This window comes from Prionailurus bengalensis, chromosome E1, assembly GCF_016509475.1.
Source record: "Prionailurus bengalensis isolate Pbe53 chromosome E1, Fcat_Pben_1.1_paternal_pri, whole genome shotgun sequence".
NCBI lineage: Eukaryota > Metazoa > Chordata > Mammalia > Carnivora > Felidae > Prionailurus > Prionailurus bengalensis.
In genome coordinates, this window is record NC_057347.1 from 36,204,787 (window position 1) to 36,229,924 (window position 25,138).

The window sequence follows — 25,138 nt, forward strand, 5'->3', positions numbered from 1 at the left end:
TGATCTCGTGACGCTGGGATCATGACCTGAGCTGAAATCAACAGCGGGACGCTCAACCGACTGAGCCACCCAGGCGCCCCTTAACTTTTATTTTATTTTAATTAATTAATTTTAATGTTTTATTTTTATGTTTGAGACAGAGACAGACAACATGAACGGGGGAGGGTCAGAGAGAGAGGGAGACACAGAATCTGAAGCAGGCTCCAGACCCTGAGCTGTCAGCACAGAGCCCGACGCGGGGCTCGAACTCACGAACTGTGAGATGACGACCTGAGCCGAAGTGGGTCGCTCAACCGCCTGAGCCCCCCCCAGGCGCCCCTTAAATTTTATTTTTAAGTAATCTCTATACTCAATGTGGGGCTCAAGCTTCCAACCCCGAGATCCAGAATCGCGTGCTTTACCGACTGAGCCAGCCAGGTGCCCCTCAATTCCTTTTTGCTCCCAAATAATATCTCCTCCTCTAGATAGGCCGTTATCTCACTCGCCCACTCATCAACCGATGGGCATTTGGGTTGTTTCCATGATGGGCAAGGTATTGCTCCACGTTTCAACTTCTTCCTCTACAAAAACGGGAGTTCAGAGCCGTTTCAGAGATTACTGAAAGCGTGCGTGGAATACACGAACGCGGCCCAAACGATAAAGCGCTACATGCAGGTAAAGACAATTATATTAATATTTATAGGAGGTCAACTAAGGAGAGCGCTGGGGCTCGCCTGACTTCCCCGAGTGTGCGGCCCCCTGGGGGTCACCTCAGGGGAATTAGGTGAGTGTCTCTTTGGGTTTGATCCGCAAGGAGAGTCCACTTTGCGTCTTTTTTTTTTCTAGGCGGGGGACTGCAATCGCTCTCAGCCCGGGCGGCTCATCGCATTGCCATTTGTTGCTAGGAGACCAGCTTAGAGCGGGCTCGGCTCGGTGCTGTCCCCCGGCCACTCCAAGAAAACCACCCGAGATCGTAGAAGGATATTTAAACATCAGGGCAGTTTCATTTCATCCCAGGGCACAGGGCTGAAGCTACAGGTGTTCTTAGGGCCCCAGGCTCTCGGACGGCCTTGCCAACACTCACGTCCCGGATTTTCACTAGCTTTCTCTTACCACGCTCTCGCACACACGTGTGCCGGGTGCCGGAAGCGTGCTAAATAGTGCAAAAACACCTTCGTAGTAAGACCAAGAGCAACTGAGTTAGGAGGGGAAACTGGTTGCCATGATGGGTACGACGCTTCTAAAACCCAGCTGGGCTCTAAATACCGTTTGCCCCCGGTAACTTCCTGCTATTTTTTTGCGGGGTCTTTTACGGCTCTAAAACGAGTGGGTGCAAGGGGGTGAGAGGGGAAAGGCTGGGGTAAGGCGTGGGTTATAGGAGAATGATTGTTTCCTTTCACCAGGAGCCGCCTGGAGCATAAGTTCCCCTTCAAATCCTTGGTAAGAGCAGCTGGGGATAACGAACAGTGGTTAAAGATGCTTCGTTTTACGTCCAGCAAAAAGGATCATTAGCACCTTTTTTTTTTTTTTTTTTTTTTGGTATTCACCGATTGGGATCATGTGCACCACTGCTCTTCGCCATTCATGTGCTTAATTAAGAGCTGATGAGTGCAAACTAAAGGAAATTGCAGCTCTCCGCTGGACCTATCTGGGGAGCGGCAGAATTTCTGCAGCGAGGAAAGGGATCTGCCAGGAAAACGGTGTTACCACCTCCCCGTTACGTTTCTCTGCCAGAGTTCCTCTTAATGTCACACTGGAACCTTAAGGGGCGAAAGGCTGGGCGTCCAAGAGACAGCTCGTTGAAATGCTGATAGGGGAGGAGGAGAGGCAGGAGTACAGTTTCATGTTCGTTTTATCAAAGGAGAAATAAAGACAAGGAGCGGTGACCGGGGCAGTATAGCTGGTCTAGGGCCGAACTCCAATCGCGTCGGGAAAACCCCGGGAAGGAGGCCGGCTCAACCTTACTCGTGACATCATGTCTTACATCATTCTGAGGTTTTTGTACAAGTCTCTATGGTGACCCGCTGGTGGCCTGCCTGAGAGTCCTTTCCATTTGTTCCGTCCCTGGAGGGGGAGAGAAAATGGAACTGCTTTCTTGTAGTTCAGTTAGGCAAATCTGGACGGAGGGACTAGAACCTGGTTCGCGAAGAGTGCCCGAGTCCACACCGTTCCCTTTCAAAAAGTGCACGGAAAGCCGGAACAAGAAGTCAGAGCCCTAGATTTCTCAAACTAATGCTCCGTCACCTTGCTCTCCGTCTCAAGACAAGGGCCGGGACGCTTTTGTTGACTAGTTCAGACAAATGAAGAGAAATCACTGCTGGGGCCTACAAGTCCCATAGGCCTCTTGGTCACCCTTTTCTCCTAAGCTTAGAAATAAAAGACCGCAAACTCAAATGACCAAATTGAAGTTACCCGCGTCCCTGAAACAGAGGACTAGTTTATTTTTAGTATTAAAGAGATTAATAGCTCTCATTGTTCTGACTTCTCCATATTCAAAACTCACCTGCTCAGGAAGTTGCAAACCCAGTTTCTAACAGGTCCTACTGATCATTACGAAAGGACTTACAACAATAAAAGTTACGTGCATAGGAAAGATCGAAGAGTAGAAAATGCCAAACAGAGGTATCCAGAGAGAAAGAAGGCCTGTGATTGAAATAATATTTTGTGTCCAGGGCTCAGGAATAAGATGCTTCTGCTGGGAGCTGTGAAACCTTTGGTCTCCAAATTGGATGACCGAGTTCTCTGCAGTGACATTTTTGCCCAGGTTAATGCCATCAGTGGGAGGAAGGGACCTGAGGAGGAGGAGGAGGAGGAGGAGGAAGAAATTCTCAACCTCTGCTCAATCACCAGCCGCAGGCTTAAGACTCAGAACTGAGTGCAAAACCACCCAAGGCCTGACCTTGAAGGGCGCTGGGACAACTCGGAAAATGAATCACTTAGTGCTCGAGTCAAGCCGGTCAGTTCCGTCCCAGGGCCCTTGTGCTGGAGACCCTCGGAAGGCTGGGCACCAGAGGGGAGAGCAGGCCACGGCTAGTTATGGGATTTAAAAGGTAGTAGTAACCCACAAGGATGGAAGTAACAGCCCTCACCACATAATCAGCATGACTCCACCCTTAGGGCAGCAGGACTGAGTAAATCCCTAATAATTTCACGTTAGGCAGGGTCTTGGGTCATAACTCCAAGTAGAAGCTATAGGTTCTACTCTATCAAAATCTATGTACAGTATAGATCCAAGAGGCCGGAACACTTAGAGACTGTGGCAGAACACATGGTCTTCGAAGATCTGCTTCTCTTTTGCTGGGAAGGTCTTGTCACAAATCGGACAACTCAAACAGAGGGGCTGTGGGTGTTGCTGCTCCGAGGTGAAATCAAGAATGTCGCCAGCGAAGTCGGATTTGCAGGTGGGGCACTTCTTGACGGCGAGCTGGGAGGAAGGGCAAAGAGGTCAGCACAGAGGCAAGCTCTAGGTAACAGGGGCCACGTCCCGTGTTCTACTGGATTCTCAGCACGGAGCATAATGCTTGGCCCACGGCAGGTGCTCAGGAAACGGACGACGAACGAACCGATTCACGTTCGGAGGCCCTCCCTGGGGCTTTCTCTACCCCAGGGGTGAAAGGACCCACTAGTGCTAAAGCGGTCAAAGAGCTTCCAGCCCAGAAGGGACACGGGACATGCCCTGTGGCACCGGCTGCCTTGTTCGCATCTCCTCCCTGGTTCTGGTACCTCCGCTCACGGGTGGAGATCTACCCGCCAGAAAGCTGGCGGACAAACCGGGCTTTCTTCTCCCTGCCTCGACAGGCTCACTCGGCTTCGGGTTTTGACCCAATCGATCCAGCTGACTTCCGGAATTATCAAAACGAACCAGGCTCCCTACGCTTCTCCCATGAACTTGAGCAGGAAGGGACATTTCTCAAGGATTTGATGTGGGCACTCTCATGATTCACGTACTTACCAGGCTTGGGGCAGAACTTTCCTGGATACCTGAGGATAATAACAAAGATTTCATTCAGTGAAAGAAATACCATCCCCAGGTTCCCCGACCGTGATGCAGCAGCTGTTTTCTGTAACTCTCTTTGTCCCCCTCTCTCCCCACTGCGTCTCTTTCTCTCGCCCATGTACCATTAACTTCCGACAGAGGGGATCTAGGTCGACGATAAAGGGAAAAGAGGAAAAAATAATGAAGTGGCATTTGGGATAGCCATGCATATTGCTATACAGTCAGAAAAAACAGATACACCTCAGTATGGGAAACACGAGATTTTAGTAAAAACAGCCACGATTTAGTAAGGAAACAACTTGAGGATGTATCTGAAGACTGAACCCGTGCAAACAGGTATTTTTAAAGGAAAGGCTTCGAGAACAGTTTTTAAAGAGGAAAACAAAGGTATACCCCTGCCTGCTGTAAAGATTTGACTGGGGCTCTTAAGAGCACACGACCGCTTTAAACTGCCCAAGAAAAGGCAAGGAGGTCTTCTCTTGCTTTTGGAGACAAAGGAGGAGAAGCTCCCTGTTCCCTCGTGCCTGGCAAGGGCACTCTGACCCCTCAGTCCTTGAGTGACAAGGCTGGTTTTCACCCCCGCTTCTGTCCTCCAAACCACCCCGGGGTCTCTGCGGTGCACGTTCCTGTTACCCTCGGTCAGGCCATCGAGGTGGCCGCCATAACTGCCCATTCCTGGGTGGCATACCCCACCTCGTGTGCTTCCATTTCCAAACCTTAATTAGCTTCCTCAGCTTTGTGTGTGTATATCTTCTACACAGAGACATTTCTCTGATTTATATATTTGGAATAGAGCCACGGGACTCAATTTGTGTCTGCTGCCTCTAGGCGAATGATCTGATTTGCGTCTTCTAGATTCAGATTTATTTCTCAATTAACACTTCTTGCCTGGCAATCCTTCTATGGGGTCCTCAGCTTCTGCCCAGCAAGTCTTAACAATGAGACTGGTCTTAATTAGCATCGCAGGCCAAAAAGAATTTTAGTGGGGGGAAAAGGATGCGGGCAGGGGCCTTCGGGCTCAAACGGCAGTTGTCTCTTACCGGAATAGGGGTTTCCATAGACGAGGGCCGGGTTTTGTCCTGCACCTCCTTGATCTGAAGTCGGCACTTGGTATGGCAAGGAGTCAAAATCCAGACCCATGTAACTCAGCAATCTGCTGTTCTCCCTCTTCAAAAGCTAGGGACAGAACGTTGGATAGAGAGACATATTGAAAGACGACGACAAAGAATGGCCACAAGCACGTGGAGAGGGGACTGCCCGCTTGGCAAGGCTCGGGAAGGTGGGAAAGAGGTAGCTCTCGATGCACAGCGGGGCACTGGGGGGGTCCCGGGAAACGATCATTTGTAATTCTTCTCCAGAGGAAGCAGCGGCCTCAACACACCGAAGATCTCAGTTCTTTAGACCTGAATTGAAATATACGCTGCATTTTGTTTAGATGAACTCAAAAACAGAATTTTAAGCCTCTAAATTACATACCAGCTGAGGTGGGGTACAAAAGTTGGGTGCCTACAGGAGGGCGGCAGGAGCTCTATTAAGGTTGGAGCTGTTGGATGCTATTGAGGGTAAAATGGTTCTTTTGGTCTCCGTCCCACCTTCCCAGAACGATTTTCTTACACAGTGTGAATACTCATCTGATAGGACTTTCCCGTCTTCATGTTTTATCCTTTCAGATGGATACACCAATAGAGAGAGAGAAAGAAGGACGGGAGGGAGGGAGGGAGGGAGGGAATAATGGGAAGAATGAGAGAGAAGCAGCTACGAGGAGGACAGACAGCGTTTAAAGCTCTTATAATTAGTAAACTGCCCCTTGACATCTTAAAAGGGCTTTACTATCGGTCCTTAACCAAACTTTCAAATATCAGATCTTGGGGTGCCTGGCTGGCTCAGTTGGAAGAGCACGGGACTCTTGATCTCAGGGTTGCGGGTTCGAGCCCCACAATGGGGGAAGAGATTACTCACACAAAAAAAAAAATCTTAAAAAAAAAATCAGATCTCTTTCCCTGTTGCAAATTGTGTGTCCTCCCTCCTTCCCATGAGCCTACTTGGGAAAACAGAGACTGCAAAGTCAAGGTGTATTCATCTAAATCAAGAGGATGAGAATAACAAGACCGGAAACAAAGGTCCCTACAGTACCGAAAGGGGCATAAATGGCGTAATCAAAGCCAGAAAAGATCACTTGGAGGCACAGCCCGGGAGGGTTTCGGACAGGGGAAAGATGGAGAACCACGGGAGGTGTGGATCCAGGAGTGGAAGCCAGAATGCACGGACACCTTTGATGCAAGAGCAGGAAAGTGCCTTTGTGTGCAGCTTCTTTTAAAAAAAAAAAAAAAGTTTTGGGGCGTCTGGGTGGCTCAGTCGGTTGAGCGTCCGACTTCGGCTCAGGTCCGTGAGTTCGAGTTCTCGCGGTCCGTGAGTTTGAGCCCCGTGTCGGGCTCTGTGCTGATGGCTCAGAGCCTGGAGCCTGTTTCGGATTCTGTGTCTCCCTCTCTCCCTGCCCCTCCCCCGCTCATGCTCTGTCTCTCTCTCTCTCTGTCAAAAATAAACATTAAAAAAATTTTTTTTTAAATAAAAAAAAGTTTTAACTTACTGTGTTTAATAATCTCTACACCTAAGGCGGGGCTCGAACTCACAACCCCGAGATCACGAGTCCCATGCTCCTCCGACTGGGACATCCAGGCACCCCCAAGGGCAGTTTCTTTATTTAGGGCCATCATCCTCAATCAACAATAACTTGTGTTTAACTCACAGCAGAAAATAAATGTTGGTTGAATGAATGAATGAATGAATGAGGGCACGAATGAATGCACAGCATTTTCTTAAGGGCCCACCAAGGGTCCAGCGATAGTACAGACCATCACTTCTGCCCTGGTTTAGTGGCAGAAAAAAAGGAGAAAGTTGTGCTGAAGGAAAGGGGTCCCTTAACTAGCACAAAAAGGACGTAGGATATGATTCCCCAAAAACAATACCTACAATAGGTATGAAGTTAAGAGTAAAATTAATTTAGATCTTGATCAAGGCTGTTCCTTTCTTGTTGATTCCTGCCACACCAAGCAAGTTTCGGTTGGGGAACCAAGAGAGAGTTCATGGGAGGTGAGGAAACCAGATTAAATTTGCTCTCAGGAGCAATGGTCTCACCCACTGTCCCAGAAAGGGCTCTTTTATTTACCTCTTGGTCACCACATCTCCGGGTCACCCTGCTCCCTCCCCTTAAGACCTTGAGGTTTTCACCGTCCGTACACACTCACATCATTTTCTCTTTCCAATCTCTCTTTCTCTTTCTGCAGAGCATCATATATAATCTTGTTCTCACTCAGTTTTCTCGACAGGCCAGCGTTCTCGTCCTATCGATAATAAAAAACAATTAGGGTTAGGATCACATACTGTCATCTGGATCCCAAGTGGGGGAAAGCGAGGGGCCTGTAGAGGACCTGCTTTCCCAAACTGGTGGGACCCGGGGGTGGGGGGGGGGCAAGGGAGCTGGGGCGCAGAGGAGGAGACGCAGGCGGTGTCGACTTACAGAGAAGTGACTTAACAAGATGCTGGGAGGCCTGGGCCGGCATGGAGATGCCGATTTCTTTTGGGTTAGGGGCAGTGTAAGCGACCAAAGATGGAAGGGCGGTAAGCTTGGGAAGAGCCTCCAGACGGACTTATCAGGATTAGGGCTAAATGGAACCTTGTTCGACCGCACCCAGCCACGGAAATGAGCATCTCTGTCTCGAATGAACATCTCACTCAAGGCGGCGCGGGGCGCTTAGGCTGGCGCGGCCCCCTCCCAGGGAGGACGGGCCTCTGGGCTCAAGTAACACGGAGGACGAAGGAACCCTGGAAGGCATTCCTCCGCGGCCACCGGGAACCCAGGCTGAGGTCCTGGGCTTCCCAGGATGATGACCTATGTTGGAACACCCCACAACGGGTAGGCTTGCTCCCACCTCCTGCCTCCACACACACACACATGCACACGCCTCACAAAGACACTTAAGCTAGTCCTATCAGTTGCGTTTTTGTTTCTGTTTTTGGTTTGTTTTTTTTTTCCAAGATTTTTTTATTTGAATGCTGGTGCCCGGACTGCCGTGTGCTTCTAGCCGGCCCTGAGGTAGTAATGCGGGAGGGACTACCCGACGACAGTGCTCACTGCTGGCTCCTGGCTCCCCATCCCCATGGGCTCTTGCTGGCTCTTCTGGTCCTGCTTCACTTCCTCAAAAGGCAGAAATAAGAAAGGACTATCTGAGTCTACGCAGACACCTGCTCGGTGGTTACAAAATCCTTCCCTGAGATTTGTGGCCTGTGGCCGAGCTGGGGGCCGAGATTTCGGGGGGGGGGGGGGCCAGACTGGTTTCTGGCCGTCCACGCCTCTTTTTAGCAGGAGATTTTTTTTTTTTTTTTTTTTTTTTTTTAAGAAATGTCTCTCCTGAACAAGGGTGGACAGTCCTCTGGGCTCTGGGCTTGGTCTAAGCACCACAAACCTTCACACCCCTTGCTGCCTGGGCCCCTTATTTCCGTCACCTACCAGCGCAGCAGCCCTGAGTTGCCTGATCTGTTTGTGGAGGCGTTGACACTCTCTGTACTTCTCTAAGAAACAGGCTTTCCCGGCCTCTACCTTTGCCTGGAGGCGCTCCACCTCTTGTACTAACTGCTCCTCCACTGCCGTTGTCTTGTTCCTAGGCTCCTGAAGCATAAGATACACGGTCCTCATAGTTAGGGTTCCTTGGGATAGGTGGGGAATGAAGAATGGAGCGCCTGGGTCTTGGAAAACACTCCACGAAAACCCAGGGAACCCACACCCGCCACAAGGACCTTCGGACCCCTGAATGGCCACAGGTCGTTTAAACGAGCGATTCCTGGGGCGCCTGGGTGGCTCAGTCGGTTGGGCGTCCGACTTCGGCTCAGGTCATGATCTCGCGGTCCGTGAGTTCGAGCCCCGCGTCGGGCTCTGTGCTCGGAGCCTGGAGCCTGCTTTATATTCTGTGTCTCCTCCTCTCTCTGCCCCTCCCATGCTCATGCTCTGTCTCTCTCTCTCTGTCTCTCAATAATAAATAAGCGTTAAAAAAATTTTTTTTAAGTGGGAAATAGTCCCATGTTTAGTGGTTGGTCACCAATTCAATTTCTGAAAAACATCAGTGTGGCCAAATAAAACATTTCTCTGGGCGGCCGATTTGGTTCGGGAACAGAGTTCAGAGAACTCTGTTTTCCTCCATAGCATGCAAAAATATATGGTCTCTCATATATACTGGGACTCCATAGTTGACCGAGTAATGACTGAGTGAATGCATGATGCCTGTGTGATAGGATTTATAAACCCAGCAGCTGGATACCCTCCAGACATCAGGATTTCTCATACCCTTCTATTAATTCAGAAAATGGGGCTTCTTGGTACCTGTCATCACCACGAGGCCTCTTTTCCAACATTCTATTCTACTATAGGAAAAGATCAGACGGTTAGGCTTTCATTACTATATTATTATAGCTCAGAATGATTTAGAATGCTAATTGCTAATATTATAGTAGTTACAACAAAATCTGTTTTGACTGCTGCCATATTCTCTAACCGTACAGCTTAGCGCTACAATTGTCAATTTGTCTGCCCCCCATAAGAACTCTTTAAGGAGGGAGTCGGGTTACTCTGGGTCGTAACCTAGTCCAAGGTTGTGTTTACCACAACCTGTCATGTGGCTTCACTTCCGGTATCGCTCTGCCATTCACCACGAGGCAGAAACGGCCACCTCTCTGAGACGTTTTGTAAACGACAGATTCTCTGTCCTCTTCTGGGTCGAGAGCAAAACGTCCGGAGGCGAGAGCGCTATCCCCGTCTGTCTTTTTTATCCTTTCCGTCACCTGAAAACAGACCCTTCCCCTTCCTTCCCGTAGGCTCCCTCCCCCAAAAGCCACCCGAAGACAGACATGCCTTTAACGCTTGCTGTTTCTTCAGGGTGGTTGTTTCTTCCTGCTTCAGCATCTCCTCTACTGTCTGCTCCAGCTTCTTCTGGCGCTCCTTCTGCACGGAAATAGATTTCAGTTCCGCCGCTGCGGAAACACGGGCGCACGCGCACTGGGGAAGGGCCCGCTGAGCTGATGAGCGAGCCAGGATGCAGAGACAGAGGTGAGTCTGCCCTTGCTGGCTTCTGAGAACAGCCACGGGGCCCCTCATTTCAGGTGGCTTCCTCTGAGGCCTTTCCCGGAGCCGGCGATAACCCAGGGACACGACAGAGTAAAGAAAGAACAGCATACGCTTTCCCGCGAGGGCCTAAAAATGTTAGTTTCGTCCGTGACTCTACCTGCTGGGTTAGAGTGAGAAGAAGCTGGCTGTTTTCCTTGTTCAGACGCTCCAACTGCTCTTGTTTATCTTGATCTCCCTGAACGAGCTTCTCCATTTCCTTCTCTCGAGTTGACAGCTGGGCCTAAAGCAAGATGAGTGAATATAACCAAGATATGAAGGGACCACTGAAGAGGGAGACCGTGCCATTTAATGAACGCTAACACAAAGGGGTGTGTGTTCCGTAGCAACTCCCAACTGCCAGCCAGACACCCCTGGAACGTTTTCTCTTCAGCTCTGCCTTACACCCTCAGTAGCCGAGACTCGAATGGGGACAATTCAACCAGCCGCTCTGTAAGGTACAGCTTCCTCAAAACAAGAGTGATTCAGCTGCTATCTGCTTTACGTTCTAGGCTTTTGAGAAAGACTTGGCTTGCATGGATTTGACAGCTAAAAGAAAAAAGTCTGGAAACCCCTGGGAGAGCTGACAGTCCCCCATCTTTAAAAAAAGATTTTTTTTTTTTTTTTTTTTTTACATTTGTTTATTTTTGAGAGACAGAAAGAGCACAAGAGGGGAAGGGGCAGAGAGAGAAGGAGACACAGAATCCGAAGCAGGCTCCAGGCTCCGAGCTGTCAGCACAGAGCCCGACGCGGGGCTCGAACCCACAAACTGCGAGATCATGACCCGAGCCGAAGTTGGATGCTTAACCGACTAAGCCGCCCAGGCACCCTCCAGTTTTTTTTTTAACGTTTATTTTTGAGACAGAGAGAGAGAGAGAGAGAGAGCACACGCGAGCAGGGGAGGGGCAGAAAGAGAGGGAGACACAGAATCTGAAGCAGGCTCCAGGCTCTGAACTGTCAGCACAGAGGCCGAAGCGGGGCTCGAACCCACGAACTGTGAGATCATGACCTGAGCTGAAGCTGGACGCTTAATTGACTGAGCCGTCCAGGTGCGCCTAGTCTGATGTTTTGAAAGGCACGCTTCGGGAACTCACTACGGTGCAACGTAGCTTTCTCTCTCTGGGCCACCAGGCAGGCATGGTGGCAAGGGGAGGACAACGCACTCCGGCAAAGGTCCGGCATCACCTACCTGGAGCTGCTCCACCCTGACTCCCATCTTCTCGTTTTCTGAGGACATCTTCTGGTTTTGTTCTTTCAGTCTGCGGAGGTGAAAAACACGCTGATTGCGGGTCAGATCCCCCAGGCCTTCAATGATTTAAGGCCGCCTTGGCCCTAGGGCCGCGGAGTGAGTTTAAAACCCACTCCTCTTCCGTCCCGTTTCGGCTTCCTGACCTCCAACTGCCCGCATTCGACAACTTCACGTTAATACTGGACTTCAGGTCGTGTCTCCTTACCATTCAGATCCTAACTGTCCAACCTAGAATCATTCCTATCACTGTCCTGATGGCAGGACTGTTTTCTAGGGAGTTCTGGAGAACTGATCAGAGCCCGGCCAAGGGCGTCTACAACACGCAGCTCCTCCCGGCCGGGAACCACACTTACTGAAGCAGCTCCGTCTCCCAGCCGTCCTTCTGTGCCTTTGCTTCCTGTTCCAGCTTCTGAGCGGTGCTCTTTAGAGTTTCTAGCTCCTCCTGCAGAACGTCAAAGGAACCGACCATTTCTAAGCCATTTTTTAGTATCTCCGGCATCCAACAAATATTCACAGAACACTTACTACGTGTTAGGCACTTGCTATGTGTCATGACACAGCAGTGAATGAAACGTCCGAGTAAGGGGATTTCCGTATTAACATGTTCTCAATCTGTTCTTTCCCCAAAACGTACGCACCTTAACTTCTCTTCCCCTGGAGCTTGTATCTGTCCACTAATTCATTAAGCAAATGTTCAGTGACTGCCTAGGAAGCACTGTTCCTGCACTGCGGACACAGCAGTGGGTGAAATAAAGTGGCTTTTCTCTTTGAAAGGTGCTATCCAATACATTCATGAATGCTGCGCACGTAATTAAAAGTCAAGTAGCCACATTCAAAAAAGTAAAAAGAAACAGATACAATTAATTTTATTAACGGCATATTTAACCCAACAGGTCTAAAATATTGTTTCAATATGTAAATAAAAAGGAAATATTTGACTTTTTTTTCATACGGAGCCTTCAAAATCTGTTACATACTTTATGCTGCCGGAGTATCACAATATGCCCTGTTTCAAGTGTTCAATAGCCACCTGCGGCTAGTGGCCACCGTACTGGTCCCAGCCATTTGTTTTTTCTTCCCCAACTTCATTTTGCACTGAAGCCAAGCCAGCGTATCAATAATAACTCGCTGCTTTTATTTTTTTAATTAATTTTTTGACTCGCTGCTTTTAGCTCCAAGACTTACAAATGCATAGTCTTTTAAAAAATAATTTATGTTTATTATCTATTTTTGAGAAAGAGAGGCAGACAGAGCAGGAGCAGGGGAGGGGCAGCGAGAGAGGACGACACAGAATCTGAAGCAGGCTCCAGGCTCCGAGCTGTCAGCACAGAGCCCGACACGGGGCTTGAACCCATGAAGGGAGATCATGACCTGAGCTGAAGTCGGACACTTAACTGACTGAGCCACCCAGGCGGCCCATTTTTTTTTTTTAAATGTTTTATTCACTTATTTTGAGAGAGCGTGAGTGCATGCAAGTGGGGGAGGGGCAGAGAAAGAAAGAAAGAGAGAGAGAGAAAGAGAGAAGAATCCCAAGCAGAGACTCTCCTAACAGCACAGAGCCCAGTGCAGGGCTCGATCTCACGAACTGTGAGATCATGACCTGAGCCGAAATCAAGAATTGGACGCTTAACTGACTGATCCACACTCACACGCCCCTGAGCTGCCGGGTCATTTTAAGGAGTAAATGAAGCGATCCGCTTAATTACAGTGGCACAGTAGGTGCTGAATATTGGCTTGTGTTATCATTACAACTAGTAGCAAGTAGGTAGGCGAGCTAACCCAAGAACCCAGACCTTCTGATTCCTTGGCTAGAACCTGGCAAGTGAGCTCCTGGCCAGACACTGATGGTCGAAAGAGAGCTTGTGAATTATATACCTACGCCACCCCTGTTACCTCACTGCCTCATTGGCCAGATCTGTATCTTGGACCTGTCATCCACACTTCTATACCAGCCCAGGGGCGAGGACATCACGGGCACTTGTGTGACAGCGAGGTATAAAGAACAGTCTGTCTGGGAGCGAAGAGAAGTGGGTCCTAACCCAGTGGGATCACTAAATTGACCTCTTCCACTCTCCTTTGGGCCTCGGGTTCCTCCCCTGTAGGTCAAGGGCTCTACAGATGGTGACTGCCAACGTCTGCGTGTTCTGGAAACTTCTAAGGCATGACCTCAGGGTAATTAGTTTATAGTCTTTAGAGGAGATTCTCCTCTTTAGCTCCTTGCGGGCTCAACTCGCATTCACCACCTGCTGTTTTGGAGGATGTTTCAAAAGAGAAGCAGCAAGGACTTAGGAGAACTTGCGACCTTGCCTTCCTCCCCTCTCCTCCCTCGATGTCCGGACCTAGCTAATCAGAGGAAATACTTTATATTCTCCGTACGAACTGAGAAGACGTCACACCGCCTGAGTTTGAATCCTGGCTCCAACCATCATTGATTAGCTGCAGAAGGGAGCACTTGCCCTTCGGGCCTCAGGTTACTCCTCTGTAAACTCGGGGTAGTAACAGTACCTATATTCCAGAGTTGCAGTAAAGTAATCCACAGAAAACTTTCAACGCTGTGCCGATTCAAAAATACGAGTATGAGGGAGTGCGATCACAGGCCAGAGAGAAAGTGGTGCTGGAGAAGAGACACCACCCGCTTCTGACCTCCGTCCTCCAGGTTCGTTACACGTTTTGCTTGTTTGTTGAGTTGGTGTGCGGGTTCGTGGTGAACCAGCGGCCATACCTGCGTCTTGTGGAGCTCAGCCTGCGTGTCTGAGTTCTGCTTCTGGAGGCTGACACAGGTGTCCTTCAGCTCCTGGTTTTCTTTGCGAAGCTCCTTATTGCGCTGCTCGAGTTCCTCCACCTCACCCTACGAAAGAGCATTCCGTCAATTCGCATTTGACCTTTTGTAGCTCGACGGATAGTCAAGGGCCTCTGGCGGAACGTTCCCACAGGCTGGGATGCTGAGGGTCGGCTGGCTTCCCACTCACCATTAGGACATCTGTGAACCTCGAATGGGAACACCTCCTCAGTTGGGAGGGGAAGGGGGCCGTGTAGGCATGTCTGGATAATTGCAACACGGAGCCCGCCGTTACCAAGAAAGGCAGGCAAACAAAATGAAGACCGTAAAAAGCGAAAAAGTGGCTCATCTTTCTGGGGTGGAGGGTTGGCTCCGACCGCATCCCCGTGTTTGTCTCTGCGTGCCTTTCCCACTGCCATCACTGCTCTCCGTGGCCACTCGGCAAAGGTGACAGGCTGGGCTTCCCTTGGTGGGCTCCTTGGGAATGTGTGAGGGGACGAGGGAATAATGGCAGTGACCCAGCAGGGACTGGGGACCCAGTCAGGAAGCCCAGAGAGAGGGAGATTAAACAAACAGATGTCAAGACCCACTAACAACACGTGTGAATCCGTCTCAAGGCTGGGACAGGATATGGGGTGCGAAGAATCCATATCAATAAAGATGCCATCTCAGTAACTGGTTTATGTTTACGTTCCGCTGACCCCATGGGTGAAGATACGCCTGACCACTCCTCCGCCTGAGTGTGTCCCAGCCCATCCAATGTGACGTCACCAGACTAAGAGATATGGAGACCAACACAAGGACTTGGAGAGGTCTCCCCAGAATTATTAAAAGTCTGGACTAGATCTATTAGGAAAGGTACATGGACTGTAAGGTGCTTGCCCAAGAAACTGCTCAAGAAAGTTTAGGATTATAACCAAGACACATGGGGTTGGAAAGTGGTTAAGGCTTCAGTAAGAACACAAGTTAAATACGTTTCAAGAGTTTATTTTTAAGTGAGAAGCGATTCACTGTAATGACTTTTGAAAATATTTTTTTATGAACCCCAAAATATATTTCTACTTAAAAAAAAAAAAAACGTTAAAAGGGGGAATGACAGAAGAATGTGGATTCTTCTCGCAAATGCTTAGTATCGTTGTTTGTCTCTCCTATTGGACGAGCTTCGGGACAGTAAGTGATTTAAATCATTCTTCCCTGCCCGCCACGGGGCTGGATGGAAAGAGGGCATCCTATGAAATAAGTGGGTGAGTAAATGAATCTAATACTCATGTGTCCCTGGCCCTGGGCCAGAACTAAGAGACACAAAGAATATTTGGTGTGTGCCTCCTCAGAGGAGCAGATACATTTACTGTGGTGCTAAGATGTGATGACAAAAATTAAGCGATTGGAAAAGTGAAGGGAGTAACTGAACGCCAACGGAGTTACAGAAGTTTTAGAGAAAGGAGAAATCACTTCTTGTGATTCTGTTCAATGTTTCTACGTCATTCCTGAGTAGGTTTGAGTGGGTACAGGATACATTTCTCCCAACAGCATCTGTTAAGGCATTCAGTAAAGGCTTATTTTTTTGATTCAAATTCTACCCTATCCTGAAATTACGATTTTTTTTTTTTTAATTAAAGTAGGCTCCACGCTCAACGTGGGGCTTGAACTCCTGACCCTGAGATCAAGAGTCACATGCCCCAGGGGCTCCTGGGTGGCTCAGTCGGTTAAGCCTCCCACTTCGGCTCAGGTCACGATCTCACTGTTTGCGAGTTCGAGCCCCGCGTCGGGCTCTGTGCTGCCGACCGCTCGGAGCCTGGAGCCTGCTTCGGATTCGGTGTCTCTCGCTCTCTCTCTCTCTCTCTGCCCCTCCCCTGCTCACGCTCTGTCTCTATCTCAAAAATAAATAAAACATTAAAAAAAATTAAAAACAACAAAAAAAAAGAGTCACATGCTCCACCAGCTGAGCCAGCCAGGTGTCCTGTGAAATCGCTACTCTCAATGGCGGGAAGGGCTCGAGGTGAGATGTTTACAGACCTGAGTGGTAACAACCAGGATGTCCTCTTCATTTCCTGGACGGAACTGGAAAGGGATACTTGCTCCCCGGACCACGCCGTCCTGATCCACATAGCAGAACTGGTAATACTCATCATCCTTGGGCAGGTAATAAGCTGAAAACGCAACATGATTTTTAATCCAAAATTAGGTCTGGTAAGAAAGCTGAAAATCTGGAAGTCTTTTTATCTGCCCCAGAAAGCTTAGTTAAGCTCAAGGGAATCCGTGTTGGCCGCGGTCTTCAACACCTTTGATCCGGTATTTATTTTCCTTACCTTTGAACTGGACCTCCTGCTGTTTGGCTGAGTCGCTGTTTAGGTCAACGGGCAAAGAAACCCACATGAAGGTGTAATACTCCCGGGTCGTCTTCCAACCCACCTGCAATGACAAAAGGTTCAGCATCTCAAACTGCTCAGGGGCAAAAGGTTCTCGTTCAGCATCTCAAACTGCTCAGGGGAGAGTCCTGATTTGGGCTATGTCTTCTCAAAATACACTTGCTTTTGATTTATGTTGAAAGTAAAATGAATTCTGTATGATAAGATCCACCCACCATTGGATCAGATCTTTTTACTAGTAAGTTTTTTTAATATTTATTTTTGAGAGAGAGAGAGAGTGTGCGAGTGGGGGGGAGGGGCAGAGAGAGAGGGAGACACAGAATCCGAAGCAGGCTCCAGGCTCCAAGCTGTCGGCACAAAGCCCGACGCGGGGCTCGAACCCACGAACCGTGAGATCATGACCTGAGCCCAAGTCGGACGCTTAACCGACTGGGCCACCCAGGCGTCCCCAGATCTTGCTTTTTGACTCATGACAACTATATGTGGTACAAGGTCTGATACAACTAGAAACTGGCCTGCACGCCCGCACAGTCCAGAATACCTATCTCAGAAGGAAATGTAAACCGGCCGTTCCACACCCAGGACAAGAGTTCCAAAAATTATTAACACCAAGTCAGACAGAGAACGGTGAGTGACTGGGGAAAATCTGGGGTTGTGACTCTTGATCCCGCTGTCTTCTTACAACGCTTCGTAGAACTTCTTAATCAGAAAGCCCTTCTGATCTGCCTTCTCCACTGGTCAGTCCTCTCCTGTGTCCAGTCCAGTCTCGTCACCCATACTGACCTGGTTAGACTAGCACATCTTTTAACATGCACTTTTTGAATAATGTGCATGTTGCGGAGTAGAGGGGCCAAAGGGTTCTGAGGTGATGAGGCCCCAGGAAACTGAGCCCAGTCTATAGAATTTTCTTTCTTCAGTGTTTTTCTTAACACGTGCTTAAGGAAGGCCTTTTGGTGCTGCTGGTAGTCATAAAGGCCCCTTCCAGGTACTGAAAGCATTAAGTCATGATATACGGATACTGTAAAATATGCCTCAGAGCAGGAAGCCGGTTAAGTGGAAAATATTCTCAGTAAAGTCGAAGGAGGGTAAAAGATGGCTCAAATCATATCGAGACGGTAAGGGCACACCGGAGAATAGAAAGGGAGCCATTGTGTCTTCAAGGGGAGAACACTCAGCAAATGAGAAGCAAAATTACATCTATTGCCGTATTTTGACCCTGCCTGAGCCCAGTGGGAAGAAAAAGAACTAAAAATAAAATTCCATTTTTATATATGAAGGAATCAGTGCAGGGTTGAAAAGGCGACACTGAACGCTCATCAGAACGTACCAGGGCATGTTTTAGTGTCTCATTAACACGCACCCCATCGCTGGAAGCAGCCCGGAGCCAGCGCGGCCTGTGGTTGGTACAGGAAGCAGGAATTTTATGGAGTCCTCATTCACATCCTGGAGTTTCTTAATGCACTGTGACCAAAATATCTGGGAAGGCCTAAGAATTACTGCGGTCTTGGAACCAGGAGACAACTTCTGGCCGCCTGTGATTTCTGGCCTCGGGTCCCCCACCTGAGTCGCGCTGGTCCGGGCGCGCTTCTCGGACCTGTCCCCTCTCGGAGACCTTGGGCACAGGTAAATGCCCAGGTAAAGGACAGCCCGGAGCACAGGGCCACGCGCTGAAGGCAGGAAAGCTACCACCTGCTTGAGGCTCTATCGGTGTGGGCAGCTTTTGCTTTATTGAGAAGACGAAGCATAGCGGACGCTGAAAACCAGTTCGCGAGCGCCCGCGCCGTGCCAGGAAGGCCCGGGGTCAGGGATGGGGAGGAGCTGAGGACTATGGTCGAGACTACGCCGCAAGAAGGCTCAGTCGGTGGAACATGCGACTCTTGACCCCGAGGTTGTGAGTCTGAGCCCATGCGGCGTGGGGTTTCCTTCAGAAAGACCTCGTTGCAAGAACAAACACCGGGAGGGCTTTCCGAGGGAGAGGTGAGAGATGACACTCTACAGGAAGCTCTTCGCTCTCTAATATATTTTCTGCTGTTCGTGTGAACTCAGCAGAATAGCGCAAAGGTTTAGGCGTCCAACACACTTGTTCCCCACTTACTCACTGGGAGACCTCAGGAAGGTCAGGGTCTTGAGTCTATTCATTTTATTCACCTGTGCACAAGAGGGAACACGCCCACCTGAGGGTGCAGCTGTGCTGTCAGGATCAAAGAGCACACGCACACGCATGCACACGCATGTGCCCCCATGCACGAGACCGCATCAGGGGCCCCTGGGGGGGCTCAGCCGGTGTAGCGCCCAACTTCAGCTCAGGTCATGATCTTGCAGTCTGTGGCTTTGAGCCCCACGTTGGGCTCTGGGCTGACAACTCAAGAGCCTGGAGCCTGCTTCGGATTCTGTGTCTCCCTCTCTCTCTCCCCTCCCCCCTCCCCCCGCTTGTGTGCTCCCTCCCTCTCAAAAATAAATAAACGTAAAAACAAAAAAACCTCATCAGAGACATAGCACACTCTATGTTCTCAAGAAATTTGTGTTCTCCTTATGAGCCTCACAGCTGTCTTTCCAGGGGCGCCTGGGTGGCTCAGTTGGTTAAGCATCTGACTTCAGCTCAGGCCATGATCTCATGGTCTGTGAGTTCGAGTCCCACATCGGGTGAGCTCCACTTCTCTCTCTGCCCCTCATGGGATTCTCTCTCTCTTTCTCTCTCTCTGCCCTCGTTCACTTGCATTCCTGCTCTCTCTCAGTAATAATAAAAAAAAAACCTTTCAGGCTCCTGGGTAGCTGTTCAAATCAACAGCTTTATGAACGATGAATATTAGAAGCCATTCTTTGATTAACCATGCTTTCTTCATGGAGTCATGGCAATACCTCTGAGATGCATGAAGCATTCCAAATATAGATGCATTAAAAATATGCCTTTAAACATTCGTTTTTTAAAAAGCATAAGATTTTCACTTGGCTTATGGTTAAGTCCTCACTGGAAGTTGCTAAGTGCTTGGGAAATATAATCAATCTAAGCAAAACAGAAGTATGACCCTGTTGCAAAAAAAGTTACAGATCGCATTTCAAAGGCTAATTTTTTTTATTGCCGATGTCTGCATTGTCCAGTACGATAGCCACTAGCCACAGGAGGCCATTTAAATTTCAATTAATTAACTTTTTTTTTCAACCTTTTTTTTTTTTTTTTTGGGACAGAGAGAGACAGAGCATGAACGGGGGAGGGGCAGAGTGAGAGGGAGACACAGAATCGGAAACAGGCTCCAGGCTCCGAGCCATCAGCCCAGAGCCCGACGCGGGGCTCGAACTCCCGGACCGCGAGATCGTGACCTGGCTGAAGTCGGACGCTCAACCGACTGTGCCATCCAGGCGCCCCTCAATTAATTAACTTTTAATGAATTCACTAGTCACATCTTAAGTGCTTGACAGCCACATGGGGCTAAAGGTCATTGTCCTAGACGGTGAACGTGTAGCTGAAGGTATAGCTCCCTTGTAGAAAGTTCTACTGGCCAGCTTTGCTACATACAGGGAAGAGAAAAACAACTACTAACTTCTTTTCAAAATGGGAAACACTGATGTGTCAGTTTTCTGAACATCTTGTATTTTTTTTTTTTGAAGTTTATTTATTTATTTTGAGAGAGAGAGAGAGCATAGGGGAAGGAGAAAGAGAGAGAAAGAGAGAGAGAGAGAGAGAGAGAGAGAGACTCCCAAGCAGGCCCTGCACTTTCAGTGTGGAGCCCAACTCGGGGCTCAAACTCACAAACCGTGAGATCATGACCTGAGCTCAAGTCAAGAGTCGGACGCTCAACCAACTAAGCCACGCAGGCGCCTCCAGAACATCCTTGAGCCTAACAGCTCAATATATCCTTCGGTCTCAGGAGGCACCATGATACTTGCCAGGGTCTCTCTGGTTGTCTACTATCCCTGCTTCTAAACACCAGCTTCCATGGCCCCATCAGTTAGCTTGGAATTCCAAACAATTAAGGAAAAGTGGCTCCACGCGGGATGCGAACAAGCGCCAGTTCCTTCCCTGTGTTGTCGAGAAGGATGTCTGATTTCAGGACAAACACTGGCAAACAAGCACATGACATACTGAGATGTCAAAACAAAGGTCACTGACGTTGGAACTCAGCGGTGTAAATTACTTAAAATTTGACCTTTAGCTCCTGTCTCTGGATATAATAGGAAGATCTGTCATTATGATGTGTGTGTGTGTGTATGTGTGTGTGTGTGTGTGTGTGTGTGTGTGATGTGAGAGACAGAGATACAGATGGGGGTGGGGAGAATGGGAGGCAGAGAGTGAGTGGACTATAATAAAAAAGTACCACTTCTGTACTTGAACCCGCAGGGTAATTAGACACTAGAAGAGGTCCCTGAGGGACCTCAGAAAAATTCCTCTCCCTGGAAATCTTTACAAAGAAGCAAGACGTATTTCTTCAGGAACAAACTTCTCGGGTGCAGGATGTCAAACCGGGTAACTTCTCAACAACCTTTTCAGATCCGTAATACTCATATTAAAACACTCTACTAAGTTGGAAAGCAATATTTAAGGTCACGGAAATTACGTAAGGGGCCACTCATCCCAGTCAACTCACAGGTGGACATTTCAAAATAGGATTAATTTTAAAACATTTACATTTGGGGGCGCCTGGGTTGGTCAGTCGGTTAAGCGTCAGACTTCGGCTCAGGTCATGATCTCACGATCCATGACTTTGAGCCCCACGTTGGGCTCTGAGCTGTCAGCACAGATCCTTTTCTGTCCCTCTCTCTCTCTGTCCCTCTCTCTCTCTCTCTCTCAAAAACAAATAAACATTTAAAAATAAATCAAGGGGCGCCTGGGTGGCTCAGTCGGTTAAGCGTTCGACGTCAGCTCAGGTCACGATCTCGCCGTCCGTGAGTTCGAGCCCCGCCTCGGGCTCTGGGCTGATGGCTCAGAGCCTGGAGCCTGCTTCCGATTCTGTGTCTCCCTCTCTCTCTCTGCCCCTCCCCCGTTCATGCTCTGTCTCTCTCTGTCTCAAAAATAAATAAAAACGTTAAAAAAAAAATTAAAAAAAATAAAAATAAATCAATAAAACATTTACATTTGGTTTTTGAGCACTTACTCTAAAGATGCCAATCCAATCCTTTCGACGGGGAATGAACTGTTGGGTGAGTGTATAATAGCATGTGACGTCCCCTCCAGGGACGTAGAACTTCTCCACGCTGTTAAAGATGACCTGAGAGAAATGACAATGATCCAGCAAGACAGCGGATGTGGGGGGATCTTCTACGGTTTCTTCCATGGTGGGCGTCCTGTTATGAGACAGGGGATAGAATACGGCTCAGAAACGGCTGTCTGAAATTTGTGAGAGATTTCTAGGAACATTCCATTCGAGGCAAGTCAGGAAAAGCAAAAGCCTGACAAGGGCTGAGATCATACAACTTGTTTTCTGTTTCACTTTGAGCCATTTTGCATTCAGAGCTTCCTATGCTAGAACTTCGTATGAATGTCTTTGATCTCCACCACCCTCACATACCTTTATTCCCCGCTCGTAGCTAGCTTGTTCTATTTTTTTTTTTTTTAATTTTTACTTATTTTTGAGTGACAGAGAGCATGAGCGGTGGAGAGACAGAGGGAGGGAGCGAGACCCAGAATGTGAAGCAGGCTGGAGGCGCTGAGCTGGGAGCACAGAGCCCGATGCGGGGCTTGAACCCCCAAACTACGAGATCATGACCTGAGCCGAAGTCAGATGCTCAGCCGACTGAGCCACCCAGGTGCCCCTAGCTTGTTCTACTTCTAAATGCCTTAAATAAGTAAGGCAGCCTAGAGGAAAATAACCTGAGCTGGGAACTATAAGACCTAGAGTTTAGATTTTTCATCGCAGCAAGTCCCGTGACTTCCAGAATGTCGGTTTCTCAAGCTGTCAGCTTCTCCGTTCGGTTGCATTTATCCTATAATTAGTGAGTCTTTGCATGTATTCACTCTGCTAGGAGCTGGGCAGAGGTGCAGGAAGAAAGATAGGGTTGAGAGCAGGGGGTTATTTGACATGCAAGGGGACAAGCATGGGTTCTGAAATGAAGTTCAAATTCCAGCCTCGCCACCTATTAAATGCGTGAGCTTGAGCAATTCACTTCACCAGCTGGGCCCTAGGCCTGTTTCCTCACCTGTAAAACGGAGCTAATAACATCTACCTCACTGCCAAAGGGACAGAATCCGTGCAAAATGCTCTTGGGTTCAAAAGAGGGAGATAAATAAACTTAACATTTTTGTTTAATGTTTATTTATTTTTGAGGGGGGGGGAGAGAGAATGAGTGGGGGAGGGGTGGGGGGGGGTTGTCAGAATCAGAAGCAGGCTCCAGGCTCTGAGCTGTCAGCACAGAGCCCGACGCAAGGCTCAAACTTGTGAATGAGATCATGACCTGAGCTGAAGTCGGACACTTAACCAACTGAGCCACCCAGATTCCCCAGGAGATAAATAAACTTAAAAAAAAAAAAAGAAAAAAAAAAAAAAAAGGGACGGGGTGCCTGGGTGGCTCAGTTGGTGAAACATCTGACTCTCGATCACGATCGGCTCAGGTCACGATCTCATGGTTCGTGAGATCAAGCCCCGCATCAGGCTCTGTGCTGACAGTGTGGGGCCTGCTTGGGATTCTCTTCCTCCTACGCGTGCACACTCTCTATCTCAAAATAAATAAACTCAAAGCAAAACAAAACCAAACCCCACCCAAGTTATCTTAAAACAACAACAACAGGGGCGCCTGGGTGGCTTGTCGGTTAAGCGTCCGACTTCGGCTCGGGTCATGATCTCACAGTCGGTGGGTTCGAGCCCCGCGTCGGGCTCTGTGCTGACAGCTCGGAGCCCGGAGCCTGCTTCCGATTCTGTGTCTCCCTCTCTCTCTGGCCCTCCCGTGCCCATGTTCTGTCTCTCTCTGTCGCAAAAATAAATAAAAACATTAAAACAACAACAACAAAAAACAAGAGGGAGAGATGCCAATGGTTAGAGAGGAGAAGAAAGGCTTTGAGGAGTGAGCAGAGTCCTGGATGATCCCTCAAGGAAGATGAACGTTTTGACAAGAGGGTTTGGGGGTAAGAAAACTCCAGGTAAGTGAAATGGCACGCATAAAAGCAACGAAACAGAGGAAGGCTGCCCCCGTTTGGAGGACGGCAAGCGAGTTGGATCCCTATCTATAAAATTGGGGATAAAACCTGTAGATCACCTTCGCAGGTCACGGTACAGATAAAGATGTACTCAAGGATTGGAAAGTATTTGGGAAGTAAAACAGTATATAAAAGAAACAGAGTCTTTTGAATTGTTGAGACCGGCTATTTCCTGCCTCTCAAAAAGTCGCCTGCTCTTTCTTCTAAATGCCACCCTGGTCTAACATTTAGTGAGTCTACCCATGGTCCTCAACCCAGGGTTTCACTGGGCAATGGAAACATATTCAGCTGTACACAGCACATGAAGGAGAGCTGAATCCACGGGAATGCAATACCTTACAAATTTGGCTGCTGGAACATGCTGGAAGATTGTATACACTCAACTTCTTTTTATTTATTTTAGTGTTTGTTCTTGAGAGAGAAAGAGAGAGAGCGCGCACGTGCAGGGGAGGGGCAGAGAGAGAGAGAGACAGAGACAGAGACAGAGACACAGAAACCAAAGCAGGCTCCAGGCTCTGAGAGGTCAGCACAGAGCCTGACGCGGGGCTTGAACTCACAGACCATGAGATCACGACCTGAGCCGAAGTCGGACGCTTAACTGACTGAGCCACCCAGGCGCCCCATATACGCACAATTTGTAAAAATAAGTAAAATAACCAAAAAAACATAGCTCTTCTAGCCCTGCCTGACCCTATTTATTTCCTGGTTTTATTCTGGCCTCTAAGCAACGAGGCCCCTTCTTTCAACTCCTCCAGTAGGCAATTTTTCACAGAGAAGGCGAGAGGACTTCGATGGCACTGAACTGCCTAGCCTTGGGATTGAGCTAAGGAACTGAGACATGTATTGGCTTTCTGGTTTGTGACACAGTTTAGCCACATCCGCAACCTCAAACCTCAGATCAGTGTTTCTGAGGAAGGGGGAGGTCACGTCCCCGTCTAGGTCAGAACCGGTTCCTTTACGATAAGCGGCTGCCTGTGTGATCTCTTGGGTGCTACGGGAGGGTGGCCACGGAGGGCTTCTCTCTGCTTGTGGACCTCTCTCTTTCCTAGGGGTCTCGAGTCATACTGAGGTCAGCATATTCCCTCTGTCCTCGGCCTGGAACGTTTATCTGAGCTTGTAAAACGACCTAATCTGTGATCTGTGGATCATAAAGAACACGCGGGTTAAGGGTGGCTTCAGGGCCTGTCTCTCAATTAACCTGAGCCCCCAACTCCCTCTTCTTTTACTTCCTAACACTATCACCCCAATGTACATCACATAATGCCTAGCCCATAGCAATTGCTGATTAAGTATTCACTGAATAAATGAAATGCATGAGATTCACCAAAAAATGAAAGGAAGGCGCTTTGTAGGCAAACAATGGTGTGAATGACGATGCGGCTCATTTTTTTGAGGCCCTGCTCTTAATTTTGTTGGAGACCCTCAGAGAGGCTGCTGTTTCTCAGCTTTCCCTTTTCTGAAACAGGGTGAAGAGATGATTATCTCCAA

The 25,138-nt window shown here is 48.7% G+C and overlaps 1 protein-coding gene across 8 annotated transcripts in view; it reads right to left on the reverse strand.

Annotated features, from left to right (window-relative positions):
- Window positions 1-2,381: 2,381 nt before the first annotated feature.
- The window catches only part of CALCOCO2 (calcium binding and coiled-coil domain 2), a 28,132-nt gene continuing 5,375 nt past the window's right edge, over window positions 2,382-25,138 (reverse strand). For 3 of the 8 annotated variants that reach the window (XM_043584156.1, XM_043584157.1, XM_043584158.1), the window contains 14 exons: window positions 21,615-21,804; window positions 16,465-16,567; window positions 16,172-16,305; window positions 14,099-14,224; window positions 11,730-11,818; window positions 11,317-11,386; window positions 10,249-10,371; window positions 9,879-9,968; window positions 8,484-8,642; window positions 8,109-8,171; window positions 7,222-7,317; window positions 5,017-5,152; window positions 3,932-3,960; window positions 2,382-3,403 (listed from right to left, as the gene is read on the reverse strand). In XM_043584156.1, coding sequence (XP_043440091.1) covers window positions 3,227-3,403; window positions 3,932-3,960; window positions 5,017-5,152; window positions 7,222-7,317; window positions 8,109-8,171; window positions 8,484-8,642; window positions 9,879-9,968; window positions 10,249-10,371; window positions 11,317-11,386; window positions 11,730-11,818; window positions 14,099-14,224; window positions 16,172-16,305; window positions 16,465-16,567; window positions 21,615-21,794 — 1,575 coding nt within the window. In that variant the 5' untranslated portion in view covers window positions 21,795-21,804 and the 3' untranslated portion in view covers window positions 2,382-3,226. The remainder of the gene's footprint in view (window positions 3,404-3,931; window positions 3,961-5,016; window positions 5,153-7,221; window positions 7,318-8,108; window positions 8,172-8,483; window positions 8,643-9,878; window positions 9,969-10,248; window positions 10,372-11,316; window positions 11,387-11,729; window positions 11,819-14,098; window positions 14,225-16,171; window positions 16,306-16,464; window positions 16,568-21,614; window positions 21,805-25,138) is intronic. The other 5 variants (XM_043584161.1, XM_043584163.1, XM_043584162.1 and 2 more) reach the window with 3 other exon arrangements.